Source organism: Vicia villosa, linkage group LG4, assembly GCF_029867415.1.
Source record: "Vicia villosa cultivar HV-30 ecotype Madison, WI linkage group LG4, Vvil1.0, whole genome shotgun sequence".
In the NCBI taxonomy this organism is placed as follows: Eukaryota; Viridiplantae; Streptophyta; class Magnoliopsida; order Fabales; family Fabaceae; genus Vicia; species Vicia villosa.
The window spans coordinates 193382388-193404766 of record NC_081183.1 but is presented as its reverse complement, the minus strand read 5'-3'; the positions used below and the strand labels follow the sequence as shown (position 1 = coordinate 193404766).

At 35.6% G+C, this 22379-nt stretch overlaps 1 protein-coding gene and 1 long non-coding RNA gene across 2 annotated transcripts; one reads left to right on the top strand and one right to left on the bottom strand.

The window, feature by feature from the left end:
• The first annotated feature begins 4961 nt into the window (after positions 1–4961).
• On the top strand, positions 4962–10658 carry LOC131596558 (cysteine-rich receptor-like protein kinase 44). The gene is made up of 7 exons (XM_058869242.1): positions 4962–6052; positions 6135–6257; positions 8979–9100; positions 9197–9407; positions 9529–9766; positions 9905–10055; positions 10197–10658. Exons 1-7 carry the CDS (start codon positions 5215–5217, stop codon positions 10488–10490), a joined length of 1977 nt encoding a protein of 658 aa, XP_058725225.1. The 5' UTR covers positions 4962–5214; the 3' UTR covers positions 10491–10658.
• A 6792-nt stretch (positions 10659–17450) lies between these two features.
• On the bottom strand, positions 17451–21016 carry LOC131594176 (uncharacterized). The gene is made up of 3 exons (XR_009281299.1): positions 20368–21016; positions 19948–20029; positions 17451–19683 (listed from the first exon to the last, which is right to left on the bottom strand). It is a non-coding gene; the product is annotated as an uncharacterized LOC131594176 (long non-coding RNA).
• Positions 21017–22379: the final 1363 nt, after the last annotated feature.

Below are 22379 nucleotides of genomic sequence, written 5' to 3'. Positions count from 1 at the left end.
GAAGAAGAAGAAGAAGAAGAAGAAGAAGAAGAAGAAAAAGAAGAAGAAGAAGAAGAAGAAGAAGAAGAAGAAGAAGAAGAAGAATACTTTCATGTATGAAGAACAAGACGTTTGGACGTGCTGGATGGCAAGACGTTTGGACACAACCCTTTCACGAACAAAATGTATATCAAGTTCAATATGCTTGGTGCGAGCATGTAGAACCGGATTGTGAGATAACAGAGCAGCACTTAAATTGTCACAAAGGAGTGTAGGAGTATGAAAAGAGACATTTAATTCAGATAGAAGGGATTCTAACCAAAGAATTTCTGCAGTAGAATGAGCAAGGGCCCTGTTCAGCTTCAGTGCTGGAGCGAGCAACTAGTGACTGCTTCTTAGAGCTCCATGATACAAGATTAGGACCAAAATAAAGACAGGTTCCAGAAGTAGACCTTCTATCATCCGGATCACTCGCCCAATCTGAATCACTGTAGGCACGAAGGGAGAACTTTGGTGCAGAGGCAGATGGAGACAAGGTGAGACCATGACTGTTAGTACCACTAAGGTATCTTAAGAGTCTCCTAACTACAGACCAGTGGGATTCCAAGGGTGAAGCCATGAATTGACAACATTTATTCACACTGAATGCTATATCTGGCCTAGTTAAAGTCACATACTGTAAAGCACCAATAGTGGATCTATATAAGGAAGCATCAGAAAAGGGTGAAGAGCCATGTTTACTTAACTTGTAGGTGCTGAGCATTGGTGTAGGAACCCCATTGGCATTTGACATCTTGGATCTGGCAAGAAGATCCTTGATATACTTTGACTGAGTTAGAAGAAGGGATCCATCTGTGCAGAAGCTGACTTCAATCCCTAAGAAATAGCTGGGCCTGCCAAGCTTTTTCAGAGCAAACTTATGATGCAACTTGTTGATCAGATCATGAACTAAAGAAGATTTAGAGCCAGTGATTAGTATGTCATCAACATAAACTAAAGCATACATGGTCAGTCCGTGCTTGCAGTAGACAAAGAGAGAATGATCACATTTAGAAGATGCAAACCCAAAATGAATGAGAGCTTGAGTTAGTTTCTCATACCAAGCCCTTGGGGCTTGTTTGAGGCAATAGATAGCTTTGTTCAGTCTACACACAAGAGTCTTATCCTTACTTTCAAATCCACGAGGTTGTGTTATGTAAACCTCATCACTGAGTGTGCCATTAAGAAAGGCATTATTGATGTCAATTTGTTGTATGTCCCACTTGTAAGAGATAGCTAAAGTGAGTATCACCCTAATAGTAATGGGTTTGACAAATGGGGAAAATGTTTCTGTGTAGTCAAAACCTTGCTCCTGGTGGAAGCCTTTGGCTACCAGTCCGGCCTTGTGCTTAAGAAGGCTGCCATCAGAATTATATTTCACTTTGAAGACCCACCTACAGCCCACATCTTTTCTGTCTGCAGGAAGACTAGTCAGAGTCCAGGTTTTGTTGGCCAGGAGAGCACCAAACTCAGCCTTCATGGCCTGTGTCCATGCTGAGGAGGATAATGCTTGCTTGACACTGGTTGCTTCAGTTTCAGAGTGAGCAAGGAAGGCTTTGGGTTTGGAATTCCCTGTTTTAGCTCTTGTGAGCATGAGATGGTTATTGATGGGAGTAATGATGGGTGAGTGAGATGAATGAATAGAGGGAGACATTAAGGAAGTAATAGACCCAGTTGAGTTAGAATTCATATTGGTGTCTTGAGAGTTACATTGATTTATAGGTGAAGGGATAGCAGAGTGAGAGATATTGTTATCCTCAGGATAATTGGGTGAAGGGTGAGGGATATCCTCTATTGTGACATGCTGAGCATTATCCTCAGGATAATGTGACACAGTTGAGTTTTGACTGGTGGTGCTAATGGGAATCTGAGCATTAGGTACAAGATGCACATTATTATTCAAAGGTAACTGTGCAGAGGGAGTTATGAGAGGAGTTGACTGACTTGTGGGACCAGAATTAATAGCAGGGGAAGCCATGCTGGTTGCAATTGGTACCTCTGTGTTTGGAGGTAATTCACTAGACTGACCAGATGAAGTGACACCAATAGATGGGAACAGGCTTGTCCTGGCAGATGAAGGAAAAGGCAAGATACCTAAATCTGGTGAAGTAGTCACAGCCTCATGAGTTGGAAACATAGTAGGATAAGGAAAATGGAACTCATTAAATTTCACATCTTTAGAGATATAAATTCTACCCTCCTTGCTTAGACACTTGTAGCCCTTATGTTGAAGAGACACTCCAAGATATATACATTTTTGGCTTCTCATTTGGAGTTTATGTTTATTAAAGGGCCTTAAAATAGGAAAACAAGAACAACCAAATACCCTTATAGACTTAAAGTCTGGTTGCTTAGCATACAAGGCATAGAAGGGAGATATAGCTTTGGGAAGAGCAGTAGTAGGGAGCCTGTTGATTAGATATACAGAGGTGGAAAAACTATGATCCCAGTACTCTATAGGCAAAGATGCATGAGCTAGAAGGGTGAGACCCATTTCAACAATCTGCCTATGTTTTCTTTCAACACTTCCATTTTGATGAGATGTGTGAGGGCATGTAAGCCTATGTGTAATACCAAGTTCTGCTAGATATGTGGTAAAGGATCGAAATTCACCCCCAAAATCAGATTGAACTGATTTGATAACTGTCCCAAACTGAGTATGAACAAAAGTAAAAAACAGTTTAAAGGCTGCTAGAGCTTCAAATTTCTATTTAAGAAAGTACAGCCATGTGTACTTGGAATGCCCAACTACAAAAGCAATATAGTACCTATAGCCAGAACTAGAGGGATTAGGGGAAGGGCCCCATAGGTCAGTATAAATCAAATCAAAGGGACTTTTATAAACTATACTAGTTAAAGGTGCATAAAGTCTCTGGGCTTTGCCCAGATGGCAAGAAGTACAAGAATCAGGATGTTGTTTATTAGCATTAGGAATATTACAAAGTTTCAAAACATGAGCAACAGAATTTTAATTTGTGTGACCTAATCTGTGATGCCAAAGTGTGGCACTATTACAAGTAGTACTAATAAGAGCAGGCTTGTGAAGAGAAATATTGGAAGCAACCTAACTGTGAATTCCCAAGGTGTGATTGTGATTGTGATCAGCTTTGGAAGCACTTGTAAGATCCAGAGACAATTGAGGAAAGCAATACAAACCACACTCATCCAGGGCTCCTTCAACAATCACTTATTTAGAAGCCTGAGAGATAATATAGCACTTGTTAGGGAAAAACTGAAACATGACATTGCTATCACTAGACAGTTTAGAGACAGACAACAAGTTTTTAGTGATTGAAGGATCATGAAGCACATCTACGAGTTATAAATTATGACCAGATCTACTATGAGAGTTAATGTGAATAGACCCAACAGATTGAATATTAAGGGTTTGGCCATTACCAACACAGACTTTGTTAGGGCCACTATACTTGTGCTTTGTGTGTAAAAGATGTGCAAAAGGATTCAAGTGATTAGAGGCACCTGAGTCAGCAAACCAGGTTTGTGATTCAATCTCTGAAGGAAGAGAGTACTCCTAAGTGGTAGCCATCATAGCCATAGCTTGAGAGCTCTTTGCAGATTCTGTGCTAGTGTCCTGTTTAGAAGCATTGTTGGACTGATTGTTGTTATTTTCTGGAGGCATGTAGTTCTCATCAAATCTGTGCCAGCAGGTGGCTACAGAATGTCCATATTTGCCACAAAGTTGGCAAGTTGGTCGATTAGCAGATGTGGATCTTCCACGGCCACGACCTCGTCCTCGAGTGAACCTGTTACCACGGCCACGACCACCTGAGTATGCTCCTCTGGAGCCAGATTCTTCAAGACTGGTGTGAGCAACATTTGCTGCAATTGTTGAAGCTGCGAGTTCTTGGCGAAATTTGTCTAATTGGGCCTCCTGTACATAGAGAAGAGCCTCAACATCGCACAGTGTGGGTGGCACAGGACAACCATACATTTGCATCACGAAGGGATTGAATTCCTCTGGAAGTCCTTCGAGAATGGCATCAATTTGATCTTGTTCAGTAATAGAGTCTCCAACAGCTAGGAGAGAATTTGCAATAGCTTTGATTCGGAGAACGAATTCGGTGATTGACCTATTGCCTTTCTTTGTGGATTTTAGTTCCACACGTAGCTGGCGAACCCTTGCTTTCATTTGAGCGTTAAAGAGTTGGTGAATCTTATCCCAGACCTCAAACGCATGCTTGCACGCAAGAACACGAGGTAGCACAGACTCAGAAATTGTAGAAAGAAGCCAGATAAACACCGTTGATCCTGAGCTAACCAAGATTCATATTCATCAGAGATCTCACCTGAGAGACGATCTTGCGTTGTCTTGTACTTCTAAGGAATCTGCGGATTGACGACGAGTTTGTGCATCTTCTGTGCAAGAATCACACCTTCTACTTGTTGATTCCATAGGAGATAGTTGTTTTCTTGCAGCTTGACAGAGAGTTTGGGACCAAAGGTATTTGATTTCATCGCAGTGAACGTTGATGAGAAATCTTGACTTTGCGTCACCGATTCAGGGTGTTCAGATGCCATGGGAGCGCAGTGAAGTTGATTCAGCAAGGGTTAGAGAGATTGAAGGCGCAAGGTGAATGAGACGGAATCACAATGTGAAAGTGACGGAAGCGAAGGCGATCGGAACCGCTGATACCATGTTAGAGGAGAGAGTTTCACAAACCATTCTTCACTCAGTGAAGTGGAAGAGTAAAAGCAAGAGAATTAGCACTGTGATTTATTTCATTGAAATTGAACTTAGTACACAGCTCAGTATATATGCTAGAGCTGATTACAAGGTTAGTTACACCACAATGTAATCGGTTGTAACTAACTATTAACTAAACTCACTACAGCCACACTAGCTAGATAACCTTATCCTAATATTAGTGTATAAATAATTCTAACAACCAATTAATAGCATTCTAACTGATTTTCAAGTTAGATGCTAATGTTATCATCGTGCTCTAGATATACATGATTTGCATGGTTCAATAAAAACCACTAATAAGAGTTGAAAGGTAAGAGCTGAAAAGTAAGAGGAGTAGTTGTTCAAAATTTAATAATTGCAGATATGACTTTTCATACATCTACCACATAAAGCCCGATTCATATTGCTAAGTTTTCAATTTTCATTACTTTCATCATAATAAACAACAGCTTCAATTCCTGTCCTAATAGAACACAAACACAACCAACATGGTTATGCCTATTTCTTCCTTACTTTTCTCTCTCCAAATCCTCCTAATCATAACTTTCACATATCAAACCAAAGCTGTATACGACGAAATAAACAATTACCACTACTTTTGTGATCAAAGCAACAACAAAGCTAACTACACAGCCAATAGCACCTATCACAAGAACCTCAACACACTCTTAACCACTCTCACTTCCAACACAGATATCAACTACGGTTTCTACAATTTTTCATTTGGCGAAAACAACGACAGAGTCTATTCAATTGGACTCTGTCGAGGGGATCTTTTGACGAATGACTGTCGCAGTTGCCTCAGCGGCTCAAGAGACAATCTCACAAGCGTTTGTCCAAATCAAAGAGAAGCAATTTTTTGGTCTCAAAACGAAAGATGTATGTTGCGTTACTCCGACCGATTAATATTTGGTATCATGGAAGATGTTCCTACGTTTCATTCAAATAACGAAAATGATTCAGTTGATGTTAATTTGTCTAATGAAGATGTTACAACTTTGTTGAATAATTTAACAAGTAAAGCAGTGAAAGGTGATTCTAGGATGAAATATGCTGCTGATAGTTTACCTGGTCCTTCGGTCGAGACTATATATGGTTTGGTTCAGTGTACACCTGATTTGTCTGAAACTAAGTGCAATTCATGTTTGGTTGAGAGTCTTCAACAAATTCCAAGTTGTTGTAAGGGTAAGATTGGTGGAAGAGTTGTTAGGCCTAGTTGTAATATGAGATTTGAAACATCTTATGAATTTTATGATACTAGTCCTACAGCATCATCATCATCGCCGCCGCCACCGTCAGCACTGTCTCCTCCACCCAACACCACAGGTAATTACACTAAACCTTGTTACAAGAATTATGAACTTATTAATATATTATTATTTCAAACTGAGAGATTTGGTTTGTGCAGGAAAAAGTAATAAGAGTAGTACAATTGGCATTGTTGTGGCGGTCCCAGTTGCTATTGTTGCTTTGGTCTTCATTTTTCTATGCGTCTATTTTAAAAGAAGGAAGTCAAAGAAAAGGTTTGAAGGTGAGTTACTTTTGAAACACGAATATACGTTATATCTTCAATTTTGGCTATGAGTGTGAAACTTGGACCTTTTAAACTGTGAAACTTGGACTTTTTTAGTTTGAAACTTAAAGGTAGTTTTAATTTTGTGTAATGAGATATTTTTAAATTAAAATCAAACTTAAATATTCATCATAGATTAATTTTAATCTAAAAAATTAACATTAGACTTACAAAATAATTAAAATATTGTAAATATAAATTGCATTTATTTAATAATAATTTTAATAATAGAGATTAAAAATGATGATTTTGCCAAATATGTGTGGAAGTAGTGATGAGCGGTGTTCAGTGTGGGTGTTCAGTGTGGTAGATGACTTTGGTTAAAGTGATAGTTTGTGGTAGTTAGAATTAGTTAGAGTAGTTACCACTGTCAAATAAGTCCAATTTTTTAAAGCTCTTATTTTTTGGCCCCACTAAAGCCCAACTTTATTAAGCCCCTCGCTAATGAGAAATCTTTTAGGTCCCATAATTTTAGGCCCCTTAGTTAATGTGTTATTTTTGGGCCCAACTGAAGGGGCCTTATTCTGTTTTAAAATTTTCACTTTTGCAGTAACTTTTCACAATTTCCTCCGTTTTTCATTGCGAAAACTGCACCCCACACAAAGAAACTCCACCTCTGATAAATTCAAAATAGATGATTTATCAATAAAGCTTTTGCTGATGTAACTATAATATATAAAAAGATGTTATGCCTTCATTCTTAATGCAGTTGGTGTATATATATATATATATATATATATATATATATATATATATATATATATATATATATATATATATATATATATATATCTTAATCTTAAGTAATAATAAAAATTTAGAATTTTATATATGCTCATATTCATGCTTTTTCATATTTATTTTTTCGTACATTTAGTTTAGAAAATGTATGAGAAGTTGTTGGGACATTTAAGTGTTTCTAGAAAAGCTCTATGTCCATGAATTTTATTATACTATAGAAAATAAAAGAAAATATATAAGAATAGAAGTAATTTATTTATAATGCACTAATTGACCTAAATATATAGAGTATCTCTATATAAAGAGATGATTTATATGAATAAAAGTAATCCATATAATGTGTAAAAAAAGTTATTTTTCAGATATTTTTTATTCATTTTTTTATTTTGAAAATATTATTTTTCGAAATTATTTTTTTCAAAAAAAATTTATTAAATTTTTATTTGGGGCCCAAGCCCTCCTTCTAAATTTTAGGGCCTTATATTTTTGGGGCCTATATGTTTAGGGGCTCATTAGTTTTAGATATTTTTAGGCCCCCTCATTAAGTGGGCTAGGGCTCAAATTCTTTGGCCCCTTAAATTGACACCTCTAGTTACCATTGATAATAATTAGAGGGGTGATTTTCCATGGTAGTTTACAATGGTCAGATTTGTGATTAGAATGAAAGTGAGGTTGTAATACTGGTGAGAACGATGGTTAGAGTGGTGAATGGTGGTGGCTACAGTGGTAGTTAGATTTAGATTTGTGATTAGAGATGGATGAAGTGGTAATCATGAGTGGACCAACTATAGATTAGGAATTCTCTTTGTCCAAGCAACATCTTATCATATGTTTTCTATGACTGGGCGAAAGGAAAGCACTGGGGAGAGACCTGAATGCGACTTATGATAGTTTGCCTTTGAGGGGGCGACATAGTTCCCGCCCTTACTAGATCTTTTGCAAATATGACACTACACAATCTCTCAAGCACGAGGGCTTTGATAGAAGACAAAGTGTTTTTAGGCCATGGAACTAGGGAGTATCATAAGACCCTAAGTTTTATGATGATCCATGTCGATTAGGCTTTGGAATTTTATGAGAGATTATATTGCTTGGCTGATGAGATCTACAAGTCCCTTAGACGAAGTTATATGGAGCCTGACTGATGAGACTATAAGTCGCTCAAGTAGGGTGTTGGACCTCTCAGGCGGGATTTCTATCAAGCCCTCAGACAAGACTTAGAATCATGTCTCTTATATATGTTAGATTTCAAGTGTGCCTCTTGGGAGAGATTTCTATGTTTGGTCTCGCCCGAGAAAAGGCCAAGTTATATGAATCCTGACTGATGAGACCGTACGTTCCTCAGGTGAGGCGTTGAACCTCTCAGACGAGACTTCTATCAAGCCCTCAAAAAAAACTTAGAATTAAATCTCTTAGGCTAGACTTCGGTCGCGCCTCTTGGACGAGATTTCTTTATTTTGTACTCGCCCAAAGAAACTCTAACTTTCTCAGCCTAGGATCTTAGACAGGCTAGTCTCTCAGCTTCTTATTATTTTTAAGAGCCTTATTTTGTAGGCTTTAGTATTTGGTCTATTAGTTTGGTGTAAGGTGGTTTTTCTACGTATTACTTTAGTATTGTTCTCTAAACTTTTTCTTTATATTGTTTTAGTATTGTTATTTGTGTTGCTCTTTTTCTTTTTATTTGTTTTGTTTTTCTTTGTGCTTTTTTGTTTGGATTTCCCTTATTGGCCATGTTTTATGTTATAATTAGTAGAACTTCCCCTTGTATTTCACTTATTGTGTGATATATTATTTTCTCATTAAAAAAAAAGCTTATACATTTTTATGTGTGTTAGGGTTGAAGTACTTAATTATCTATGCAGTAACGAAAATTCTTATAGAAAATGTATTAATTTTCTATCACATATGATAATTTCTTTTAAACCACTTTTTTTATAGAAATTCAAGAAGAAGATCAAGACGACAAAATTGAAATATTTGAGTCACTGCAATTCAATGCTACAAATGACTTCATTGTTTCTAATAAACTCGGAGAAGGAGGATTCGGGGTTGTTTACAAGGTAAAATAACACAATTAAATACCAAGTCATTAATTAAAATAATATATTATAAAACTTGATTTGAAAACTTATCATTATGAAAATTTAAATTTTTAGGGTCAGCTTTCCAATGGACAAGAGATAGCTGTCAAAAGGTTATCAAGAGATTCTGGACAGGGTGATTTGGAGTTTAAAAATGAGGTGCTTTTAGTGGCTAGACTTCAACACCGTAATTTAGTTAGACTACTCGGCTTTTGTCTAGAAGGAGTAGAAAGGTTACTTGTATATGAGTTTGTTCATAACAAAAGTCTCGATTACTTCATTTTTGGTAGGTTTTAATTTAATGTTCATCGAAGTGGATAATATGTCTTACTTTAGTTGTGGGTGAATACTTTAATTAGTAATTACATTGGAACAAGATTTAAAATGGTTGGGTATGTTATTTGCAGATCAAGCTAAGAGAGAACAATTGTATTGGGGAATGCGTTACAAAATCATTTTAGGTATTGCTCGAGGAATTCTTTATCTCCATGAAGATTCTCGACTACGTATTATTCACCGTGATCTCAAAGCAAGTAACATTCTCTTAGATGAAGATATGAATCCTAAGATAGCTGATTTTGGCATGGCCAGACTTTTTGGTGTAGACCAAACTCAGGAAAACACAAGAAGAATTGTGGGAACCTAGTAAGTATTCAAAATAAATATAAGTTATTATTGATAGTATTTTATTATGCTTATAAATGAAAATTGGTATAAAATTGAACATGTGTGATTGTGAAAAAATTAATTTAGTTGAGTTTATATATCTATATTGTTATGCAGTGGATATATGGCACCTGAATATGCAATGCATGGAGAATTTTCAGTGAAGTCGGATGTCTTCAGTTTTGGTATATTGGTTCTTGAAATTGTAAGCGGTATGAAAAATAGTGGTGTTCGTGATGGAGAAAGTATAGAGTACCTCTCAAGCTTTGTAAGTCATACTTTTTATTTCATCATATTTTCGAAGTCATTATAAGCATGGAATTAGAATATTTTGTGCTAGTTTAAATTTGTTTGGAACAAAATTATGTCTAACTTAGTATGAAATTTGTATTTGGGAAAATTTGTGTAGGCATGGAGAAATTGGAGGGACGGGACGATATCAAATACTATAGATCCCACATTACATAATGATTCACAAAATGAAATAATGAGATGCATCCATATTGGATTACTTTGTGTTCAAGAGAATGTAGCAAGCAGACCAACAATGAATTCTGTTGTAGTAATGCTTAACAGTCCTTCTGTCACTCTCCATATTCCTTCAGAACCTGCATTTCATATGGATGTTCAAAACTTTCAAGATATTAGTTCAGCTCAAGAATCAATCAACGAAATTTCAAATACAGAGTTATATCCCCGTTAGCTGGAAACCTAATCATAGCACAATGACAATGATTGTCACAATGTGTAGTATAGTATAATTAATAGATTTAGATCTTTCAAACAATATAATATTTTTTTCTATAAAAGAGTTGGGAATATATCTAAATGTTGGTAATTTTGTTTAATTAAACCAAATATATATTTTGAATTTTGATAGAAACCAACTTCATTTTGTGTTAATTAAAATTTTCATAGTATAATTTGTCTAACATGTGTTATTATGTTGTCTAATGTGGCTTAAAATCCAGTAGTTTTCAATAAAAAAAAGTGATTTTTCCAAAAATAAAAAAAGTCGTTTTTTTTCAAAAATAACAAATAGTCAATTTTTTTCGAAAATGAAAAAAGTCATTTTTCGAAAATATTAAAAATTGTTTTTTCTTAAAATAAAAAAATGTCAATTTTTGCCAAAAATAAAAATAAATCGATTTTTTTCCAAAATTAAAAAAAAAACAATTTTACCCAAAATAAAAAAAAAAGTCAATTGTTCCTAAAATAAATAAAAAACCGATTTTTTTTAGAAAATAAAAATTCTTGTTTTCCAAATAATATAATTTTATAAAAATATTTTTAAAATTAGAAATAACATGTAGAAAAGTTGGGGGCCTCAAGGTACTTGAATTTTAGGAGTCTTTAGCTTAAGAGACCTATTTATTTTGGGCTCATTTCTTTTAAAATTTGAGAACTTTTTTAAAGACCCCCTTCTCATTTTGGTCACCCATGGCGAATTTCCCAGAGTGCCTCTTTATTACGGTAATGCATCTCCGAAGTAAAAAAAACGTGTTTTCGGAAATACTTCTCCGAAAACACATTTTTTTCACTTAAAAAAATATATCAGAAATACATCTCCGAAAACAACATTTCGGAGATGCATTTCCGAAAAATGCGCGTTTTGCTATTTAAACAAAACAGCCTCCCCCATTTCCATTTTACCATAAATATTTCAAACCTTCAAATTACTACTCAAGCATTTGTAGAAGCACCAAAGGCTACTTCAAATACCATAAATTTGCTATTCAAAGGCTCATAGACCACTTCTAAAGCACCTCCAACAACACCACAAATCTGTAAGTTTTTAAAACTTTCAATTTAGGATTGAAATTGAGATTAGGGGTGTTAGAAATTAGTATAATGTAGTACATTTAAGTTATTATATGTCACTGGATATGTTAAGGGTGTTACAAATTAGTAAAAATTTGATTTTGATGCATTAGGGCAAGGATTTCAAGTTCTGCAAAAATGGTGTCGCTGGGGGGTTTCGGAAGTGCATTTCCAATAACACCTCCCTGACCAGTTTCGGAAATGCACTTCCGAAATTTACCCAAAAATGTTTTTTTTTTATTTCCTTGAGTGATTTGCATTCTTATGGATTTCAATTTTTTAGGAAAATGGCAGGCAACCCCGCACGACTTAGACAGGGCAGAGAGACACAAACATCGTCGGCTAGACACGAGCGAGCGGCGCAGCTGGCATCGATGTAGGGACGAGGTAGAGTACGAGTACCCGTCCAGATGGATGAGGTTGGTTCCTCATCTGGATCGAGGAGTCGGCTGGCTCGAGCGTCTTCTTCCCGGCAGGAGGAGGTACGGGAGAAGGAGGTGGAGATGAGATACCAGGAGGATGAGGAGATACCTGATACTGACCCTCCGCACGGGGAGGAGGAGGATGGCTTCCCGGGGGGGTCTTAGGGACACTTTCGTGTTGATTTCCTACTACCAGCACGTCGCTCGACGTGTCTGGAACGGAGAGATATTTTTTTTAATTTAACCGACTTTATTATTTAACTATTTTTTATTTAGCTTTTTTTTCACATTTTCTTCACGCTCTAATTAACAATCTTTTTTGTTTTTGTTGTAACAAGAAAGGGTGACGCTAAAAATGGTGAACCACGCGCGAAATATTTTTTATCTATTTAAACCAGAGGCGCAGTAGTTTAACGATGTGGTGACTGCTTCTGGGCTCGGTGGGTTATGCATGACCGGGTGTACCACTATCATCCATGGCATACAGGGGGCTTTTGTGGAGAGGTGGCATAGGAAGACGTCTTCTTTCTACTCCACTTGCACGATGTTCACAGTCTACTCCACTTGCCGATCATAGGGAGACTGCTGCACCATTCCCTGATACAGAGGGTCAAGGCGATCGAGTGGCTGGTCAACTATCTGGGTATGGACCCACACATGGCTGATTTTGAGTGTCGGACGACTAATGGGGCCCATATCCTGTTCTCCAGCTTGAGAGAGCTGTATGAGAACCACTTGGTGGCGGCGGCCGATTCCGAGCAGAAGGAGGACGAGCTTTTTACGGAGTATCATCGTGCCTGCGCTCTACGGTGCTGGTTCATGTTCTTAGTAGGCACTGCACTCTTTGTGGACAAGAGTGCAACCTACGTCGACGTGACTTTTCTCCGCTATTTCATGGACCTGACTACCATTCACTAGTGGAACTGGGGGTAATCTATTCTGATATACCTATACTAGAAGCTGAATGAAGTCTCCAACTGGAGGACCAGGCAGTTGATTGGATCTGCCATACTCTTGACGGTATGTTTCCTTTTAATTGTTACACATTACTTTATGATTCATATTTATTTCAAATACATTATCGTGTTTGTATTTCAGGGCTGTATCATCTCCTATTTCCCCCGCATCCATGATGACGCTTTGCCCAGGGCCGCCCGATACGTTCTCCAAAGGGGGAACAACGCAGTGGGACCATATCGCGGGTACCTCGACCATACAGCTCTCGATGACATTCGTTGGACGTCATTCAGTGATTACACTGTTGTTGTCCCATTTACCGCATCGCGTTATACTCTGGCTGGTTGGCATGAGGGGCCAACACCATGATGAGGTATCTGCCGGAGCGGTGCATGAGGCAGTTTGGACGTGTGCAAATGATACTGAGGTCACCGTTTGAGGATGCTCCCTACACAGTTACCCGAGTGGAGCTCACTGCTATATTTGAGGATTGGGCGCATCATTTGGTCCCGGAGGAATATCGGCGTATGCAGGCCACCTAGGAGTGACATTGTGTAGAGGGATACATGACATGGTTCTATCGGGTGTCACATCCTCTGATGACACCCGACGTTCCCGGAGCTCCTAGTCCAACATATGAGGAGATCTTGGAGAACTAGTAGGCCGAGGATGACCATGCCACTGATCTCCTGCCGATATCTCAGCGGATAGAGATGCTTGGGCGGGACGCATTGGACCGAGGCATCATTGCGCACGGCGGTCCAGAGGCAGTCGCCGTCATAGAGAGGATGGCCGGTGACGCGGGCGGCGCGGCGGCATATACGAGGCAGAGGAGGTCCCATGGAGTTAGGGTTAGGCATACTCAGTAGGGGGTTCCGGTTTATTTTTCTTTGACTTTATTGTATTCTGCTTGTAAATCTTGACATTTACGTACACTTTCGTCCACTATTAGTTGTATATATAATATTAGTATTTTATGCTAATATGTCGCTTATTTTATTCGGGTTAAATTTTATTTATATCAAGCACTGTTTACTGCAAGCATTGTCGTTTAATTAAAAATACGGGACTAAACGTTGTTTAGAAAAAGAAAAAAAAAACAAGCATATTTCAGGGATGTATCTCCGAAAACACTCAAAAATGTGAGAAAGGTGTTTTCGGAAATGCATCTCCGAAAACACTCCCAATTTGATATTTTCGGAGATGCATTTTCGAATTCTGAGAAAATCTAGAAAAAAAATTTACTTCGAAAATACATTTCCAAAGTAGGAGTATTTTTAAGTCTTCGCTAGAGATTTTCCCATATAAGAGTATCTACAAAGAAAAATCCTAAAATTTTAAGCTCTTATATTTTTGGGCCTTAAAAGTTAGGCTACAACTCCCTAAATTGATATAAATCTTAGGACAGAAATTTATTTAAAAAAGTATTAAGGTAACTATTTACATTATTGGAATACAAATAGATCATCAAGTAATTTTTGTTTGTTAAATATGTGAGGAATTTTATTTTGATAGTTATGAAGTTTGTTTTAGTTTGTCAAATTGTTCAACTTTATTGGTGTTATATATCTGCAGCTTGTTCTACTTTATTGGTATTCAAGATTTCTCTCAATAAAGAATGAATGCAACAGTCAAGTTTCCCTTTCAATCTTTTTGTAATATGGTATCAGAAGTAACCCTTCATTTTCCATAAAACCTAATCCCTAGAAAAACTCTAATGGTCATTGAATAGAGCTTTGAAGTGGGGTTTTGGAGGAAGTATACGCCATTTTTTCTGCAGAGTTTATTTGTGATTCCCCCCAAACACTATTGAGGGCTTTATTATATATATATATATATATATATATATATATATATATATATATATATATATATATATATATATATATATATATATATATATATATATATATATATATATATATATATATAGAATGAAAATTAGAGTGTGGAAAAGAGAGGGAAATAGAGAGCAAAGAGGAACAAGTGAGTTTGGAGGAAACACCACTGAAATTCGCTTTTAGTAACTGATTTAGTGACAAAATAAATTCGATCACTTAGTGACCGAATTAGCCACCAAAACTTGATATTTATGAGCAAAATTTAAGAGGTTACTAAATCGGTCACTAAAATAAATTAGCCACCGGCTTAAAGACCAAATTTTTGTGACCGAAATTTCGATCATTGTAGTGGCCGAATTAGATACCAAAATTTAATATTCATGAGTCAATTTTAAGAGGTCACTAAATCGGTCACAAAAAATATTTCTATATATAATTTAATTTATATATATAAATTAGAGACCGAAATTTCGATCACTAATATTTTTTATTTTCTTTTTTTATTTTTAATCCTCTTTATTATGTTACTATTTCCTTTTCTTTTTTAAAGATTTTAATTCTTTTTTCAGCTTTTAATTTTTACTAAAATATTTATATATTTTATTATTTTAACATATAATATGTTTATATAAAAATATATGTATATATGTTTGAATATAAAATATAACAAAAGATGTTAAGTGGTGTAGTGGCAAGTTCTTGTTAAAACACACAAAGGTCATAAGTTTGATTCCAGTTATCACAATTTTTAATTTTATTTTATGAAAAATAACACTAAAATCGGTCTCTAAATTTTGGTCTCTAAATCGGTCGCTAAACGTTTTAGTGAACGATTTTAAAGCTTTTTTGGTTTCTAATTCGGTCACTAAAAGCGAATTTTCTAGTTGTGGAATTTGAAGATGCAATCAGTGTGCTCATTTTGGTGATCCAAGTGAACAATATTTCTTTATCCTTGATTAGGAATTATAATGAAATTAGCATGAAATGCAGATGAAATGTATGTTAAATTTATGTCTGTGTGGAATGCATTTGAGTGAGTGCACTTTTTCGTTAGATATTTTGCATGATGTCAAAACTAGAATACTTTAGTGTTTCTGTATATTGGTAGGTATCATCTGAGTCATGATGTGCATTTTAACATTAGGAGGAATAAAACCATTTTAGAAATGATTTAGAAAATATTCTACATGGTAAATATTAGTTTTCATGAAAAAATCATGTCATATGTTTAGCAAGAGGACTTTAAAAATTAGTGTAATCCCTAATTTGTGTACTGGTTGGGCCCCTTCTATTCACCGCCCCAAAGGATCGAATGGAACAACTGACCCGATGCTCCTCTTAGGCAACAAGGGCGACACCTAGATTTGAGTAAGCTTGATCAAGGGAGAAGATATGAACAATGACATCCTATGTGTCAGGGTCGTTGCCATCCTCCATTAAATCTAAACCAAACTTGGAACCATCACTGAGCACGTTTGGGTCGTGGATGGGCTAATTAACCTCTAAAAGATCAACATGAAAAATGTCTAACATTTTTTGTTTTCAACCCCAGCTGATGACGAGGATTCACCACCATCAGGCTTTGCTACATTTATGGGTACATCCCCTAAGTTGGCCATTACAAGAGGAGTGAGAGATATATAATGCGAATGAGGGGGATAGAAAAGGTACCTGAGAGAAAGAAAAATGAGTCGAAAGAATAGGAATAGTGAGCAAGCTCGAAGAACACAGTGTCTCAACAGACACGGGCCTAAATCAAGCGAGATAACAAGGAGGTCAAAGGTCACCGGAGCTCGTGAGAGAAAGACAAGGTCGCGAAAAGGCAGTGAACTTTAGGGGGCAATGGGAACGATGATTTCGTTTGAAAGTCAGGCCATCTTTATATAGTGGAGCATGCCAATTCAATCGACGATCCAAGTTATAGAAAAATGGGCATACAAAAAGTAATAGTCAAATCTTACCTTAGAAACACACCTATACTTGAGTACACACGAGCATCCTAAAGAAAAATGCCATGCCCTAATCTACGAAGCTAGGGCCACGTGTACGAAAATCCTGTACAACGACGCATTGATGAGTTTGGCATTTAATTCGTCTGTCTCCCACTTTATAAAATCGCCACCTCAACTCAATCACAATTCTTGCCCTATTCAAAACGCAAAAAAATATAAAGATAATCATCGAATAAAACTGTACGAAATTCGCAATAAACTTATACACTACAAGAAAATTGGCAGATTACGACGGTTATTTTGGCTGGTTACGACGGTTAAAACCGCCGCAATTTGCTATCTACGACGGTTGTTGTACCGTCGCGGAAACGTGTGTCCCAAGGCTGTTTCGCGACGGTTGTCAAAACCGCCACACCAGCCGTCGTTCTCACTCACGACGGGTAGGGAAACTGATGTAAACTGAATATTGCGACGGTTACAAACTGTCGTGAATTTTCGTTTCATTTTTATTTTCATTGTGGATTGCGACGGTTCAAACCGTCGTGAATTTTATTAGTTGTTTTGTTTTTAATGTTAATTGTGACAGTTTAAGACAATCTAAGGGGGGTTATAACCCCCGCTAAAATGATTAATTTATAAAAAAATGAAAATAATAATAAAAATTCACATCTTTTATTCTGCTCACAAATAACATATTTATAAAATTAAAAAATATATTACTTAGCTACTGTTATATATATCAAAGATAATATAAAATATTTTCTAATCTTCCAATAGTAATGTTTAATTGAAGCTACATATCAAAGCGATTAAAAAATATCAAAGCTACTGTTGAAGCTACATATACGGTATATGATAATAGAAGTTAATTAACCTGTATATATTTTAATGTCCCCTAGTCCTATCCTACATAGGCTTGTAGTCGTAAACCTGTATTATATTCAACTACTACCTATACCTATATTTGAGTAATATCTAACATAAAATTATGAAGATACGCGTGGCCATCCACCATAACATCAAGTATAATAATTTCTATAATATCCTGCAGCATGTTGACTATCTGAGACTCGGGCTTGCTCTCTTCAGCTCGCTGCTAGCAGAATGGGGAAAAATTGCAAGACTTCCATAAGTACATCAAGAAGGAATGGAATTTCCTATCAAAAAAGTGAATACCCTGTCAAATAAATGGATTAGAATCAGATCAACCATGAAACACCAAACTTCAAATGAAGAAATTGCATCACTAACCATAATATTTCTGCAGTATATCCATATTCCCTCAAGTATATCCAACATAGGCTTATTCCCACAAGTGTATATATAAAATTATATCGATTCTTTGATTAATATAATTGAAAGTATAAAAACATAGGCTTATAAAAAAGATTAACAAAATATCACAAGGTCCAAAGACAGATGTAATATCTTTGATGAGACTTCTACATTGATTTCTTTATTTTGACAAGAAGCTTCTCGAGAATGGCAAGAAGATAACATTTGGAAACAGTGGCATATGATATAAAGTAATTACCATATTGCATGTAGTTCAGCCAATGACCTTCGAGATAAGCCTTGTTATAGCATGTTACTCTATTTACAATTGCAGACGTTATTTCAATGGGATTTATTTTATCCTTTGCATGTTTTGGGACAGCATATGACATTTAGGGTGCACTTGTTTTTAAGTGGTGCATTCATATCCATCCAAAATGATAGATGATGTTAGACTAATATAAATCTATACTTTTATTTGTCAATACTTTGTAGATAAATAAATAGTACCTAAGTTATAATATACCAATGATTCTAGAACACAACAAAGATGAAATGAACTTATAAGTATACAAGAAAGCATAAATTTCATACTACCCAAAAGCAGTTCTCAACATTTATGCAACTGCAGTCCAACCAGTGTCACTGTAAAGCTCTCCAAACCATTCAAAGATTCCATCACATGATATACAAACAACCATATACTGCAGAATCATCAGACAAAAAAAGTGGAAATAACAATTCCCAAATAGTCCCTGATATTGTTTCTCAACCAAAAAAACATTTGCCAAAACCTTCACATGCACATACCACTGAACCAACATATGATTAGAAACGACTTCTAACCAAAAAATCATCTAAACAACAAAAAGTCCATCAAGATTAAGAAGAAAATTATGGTTTATAAACTCATCAGCACACAAGTTTCTAAGAAATTGACACAAGCCAAACCTACATATTCAAACTTCCAGAAACATGAGCCCTTCATCATTACACGGGTCACTTGAATATAAGTAATTTTGTAAGTTTCTTTTTGAGCTTTAACTTTTTCTTGGCCTCTAATGAGCTCATTATTGGAATTGCTTGGTTCTTAAGGCAATGAAAACTAAAAGATGATAATTAAAATAAAGAGATGTAGACTGAATTATAGAATACAGAGTTTTATATTAAGTAGTACAAGCTAAGGGTAAATAAAGCATACATACAGTGTTAGACAACTGACACATAATACTAAGGCCTGCATTTGGAGTGTAGTATGTACATTAGGAAACGTGGTAATACTGAGCAGAGGAATAAACTAGCTACTGATGATTCAGACAAGGGGGTTCAGCTAATAGTAAGGAATTGTTACAATTATTCTGTTTATTTTCTAGTATGTTGCTATTATGTTATGTTAGTTTTTGGCATATTTTTGTATGGTTGTTTTCTCTTGCAATGTGGCAGGAGACCATTTATTAGTAACCTTGTCTCTTTTTGTATGGTTAGTTCATATAGTAATAATTTTAATATTTCCATGCAGCTACAATATATACCTTAAAGATGGCTTCAAGACTTCAACACCTTTATCAATAGATACACCAGAAGCGGGATTGACATGCAATGCTTTGAGTATGCAACTAGATTTTAACCTGCAAGATAGTAGAACAATGAGTTCAAATAGGAAGCATAATCCATGCTTTTATTAGCTACCTTGACAATCCTAGATATACTATGAACTAGAAAAAATTAGCTCAAGCAATAGTATGGGTTATATGCTGCGTAGAGAAAAGAGTGTCCAATCTATCTTAGCAATAAATAAAGGTCCAATCCTCCGACCGGTTTAATGTATCAACTTGAGATGTAGGATGAGTTATATGGAAAAGTAATTTGATTGTGAATTTCTAATGATATACCTTCTAGAACAAAAATAAGCTGCATCTTCATCATCATCATCATCATCATCATTTGGAATCTGGAATTCTTCTTTGCCATTTTCTTCAAAAGAAAACCCAACATGTGAATAAGTTCCTTGCTTTGAGCAAGTTGTGATGTATTAGATCTACGAATGTACATATAAAAAAATAATCTTGTGAAACTCGTTGAGACATTTTCACAAACAGCTTGTGAGTGCAAAAATTAAACATTTCAAATTCAATTTGTTCCAATAACATGTTGAATTTCAGACAACTAGATATTAAAGAGAGATGGATAGAAAAAAGTACATCGATTGAGGAAAAATAAAACTAATATTTAATTGGTTTAGTATGAAGAATCTAGCTAATTTAGTTCATGATTGTAAAACTGAAGATGCTGAAGTTTTATATATTGCATACCAATTCGAATATACAAATTGCGGCATTAGTGTGCATCTGCTAGGCGGAGTGAAGCTCTACAGCTACGTGGTGCTATCGTGGCTGCTTACCATGATGAAATTTCATTGTCGTGGGCGCTACAGAGAAGTGTCGGGAGAGACGAAGGAAAAACTGGAAAAAAAAGGAGGAGAACCTGTAATTTCTCACTATTTCCGGCGGCTTTCTTTCCTATGAACGACCAACTCCGACTGCGTTTTACATTCAATTGATTCCATTGAATTGAGACAAAAGTTTCACTTAAAACTAATTGGATGTTGTACCTCAATTAAAAATAGATTCAATTTACTACCTAAATCAAAAGTAGAAGGAGATGAAGAGATTTGATATACTGAGAAAGGACTCACTTGATATGCTAAAGAAGAATGAAAGAGATTTCAAAGGAATATAAATTTTGGTGTTTTGTTTTTTTTTTTTTTTGATAAGCAACAATTGTATTCGATCGTACCAGAGAGATGATTTAGGGCTTTTGAAAGATATGTAAAAAAAAGAAAAATGTTTACGCGGGCACCAAATTATATTGAAACGCTTTTTTAATTTCCGTGTAATACGACGGTAGTAGGTGACAGTCGCGAATATTGAGTGAGGTCCCAATTTTCTTTTCACAAATTTGAGGCAGTTGCTTGTAACTGTCGCGACAACCGTCGTAGATATGGAATAAGGACAGTTTTTCTCAAGTGTCACAATGCAAGTGTCGCAAAATGGATAATTTCTTGTAGTGATACCTAGTAAAAATTCACTTCATTTCGTTTAATTAATATGGTGTATTTTGGACTTTTTAAAAATAGATTTTGAACAAAAATCTCCCAAAGAAATAAAAAGAGAAATATAAAAAGCATAAATGAGATATAAAAAAATAACAAGAGACGTAAGTTGTGATGAGAACACATGCCCATTGATGGTTAGCTCTCAAGCAAAGGAATAGGAAATTATACTATCTTTTACTTGAATTTTGAAACTATATATTTTGGGACAGACCAGAATGGAGTAGAAAAAATTTATCTTATTCTTATAGTAATATTAGAAAGTGAAGACGTTTACCTTACTAGCTAGCTATACATTTCTCGATTTAACTAGTTACATATTCTGAAACTTCTTTGCACCTCTGGCCATTTCCAATAACATTTTTTTTCTTGAAACGCTTTTCCATTAACATCTAACCTTTCCCTTAAGAGACAAGCTTATGGTCATCATATTGTTAGCCCACTTTATGTGCCTCATTCAAGCATTAACTAAAAATTCGAGATAACAAAATTCAATGTGTAGTTGCGAATTTTTTTTTTCTCTCATTGATTTCAACACCACACAAATCTAATGTTACTTACACCACAGAAATCCAATGTTACTTTTTCTATATTCTGAAATAACCGATCACTTGACCATTCCTCTATAAACATATCTTTTAAAAAGTAAATAAAAATATAAAATAATTTTTGTTATATAGTTTTATTATATACTATTGATGTTTTCACTTTTACTATTTGATGGATATTTCTGATTCACGTTCAGGAAATGAATAAATATTCAACCGTGTATTTTGATATCATTTTCAACTTCACTCAAAATGTACCTGCAAACACTTTAATCTTATGTAAGTGACACTAAGTGACACGTGTTAGTGTAAGATTTTTTAGGTTAGAACTTTGTGTATCTAAATCTGATTCAAAGTCTACCTTTAATAGAAAGGTCGTAGAGTTTTATAAGTACCTTAAACCTTATGTCTACTACAATTGTGTGATGGACGATCTTTGAAAATACCATCTATTTGTTTTTATTAAAGTTTGACCTAATTCATCTTTACAAAATCGGTTGGTAAGGTGAGGAGTGTCCTTCTATATATACTCTTTCAATAATCTATCTCTAAGTAATCTGGGACTTTAGGATCATCCTAATACACCCCCTCACGCCCATAACTCTTTTTGGCCGTGGTGCATGGTCCGATCGATAGGCTCTGACTACCATATTAGAGTTTGACC

Excerpts from the sequence above, each read along its gene's own strand:
- LOC131596558 (XM_058869242.1), top strand. The coding sequence starts at position 5,215 with ATGGTTATGCCTATTTCTTCCTTACTTTTCTCTCTCCAAATCCTCCTA. Across the intron at positions 6,258-8,978 it reads GTCAAAGAAAAGGTTTGAAG|AAATTCAAGAAGAAGATCAA; the intron begins GTGAGTTACTTT and ends CTTTTTTTATAG. Across the intron at positions 9,408-9,528 it reads TCTCGATTACTTCATTTTTG|ATCAAGCTAAGAGAGAACAA; the intron begins GTAGGTTTTAAT and ends TGTTATTTGCAG.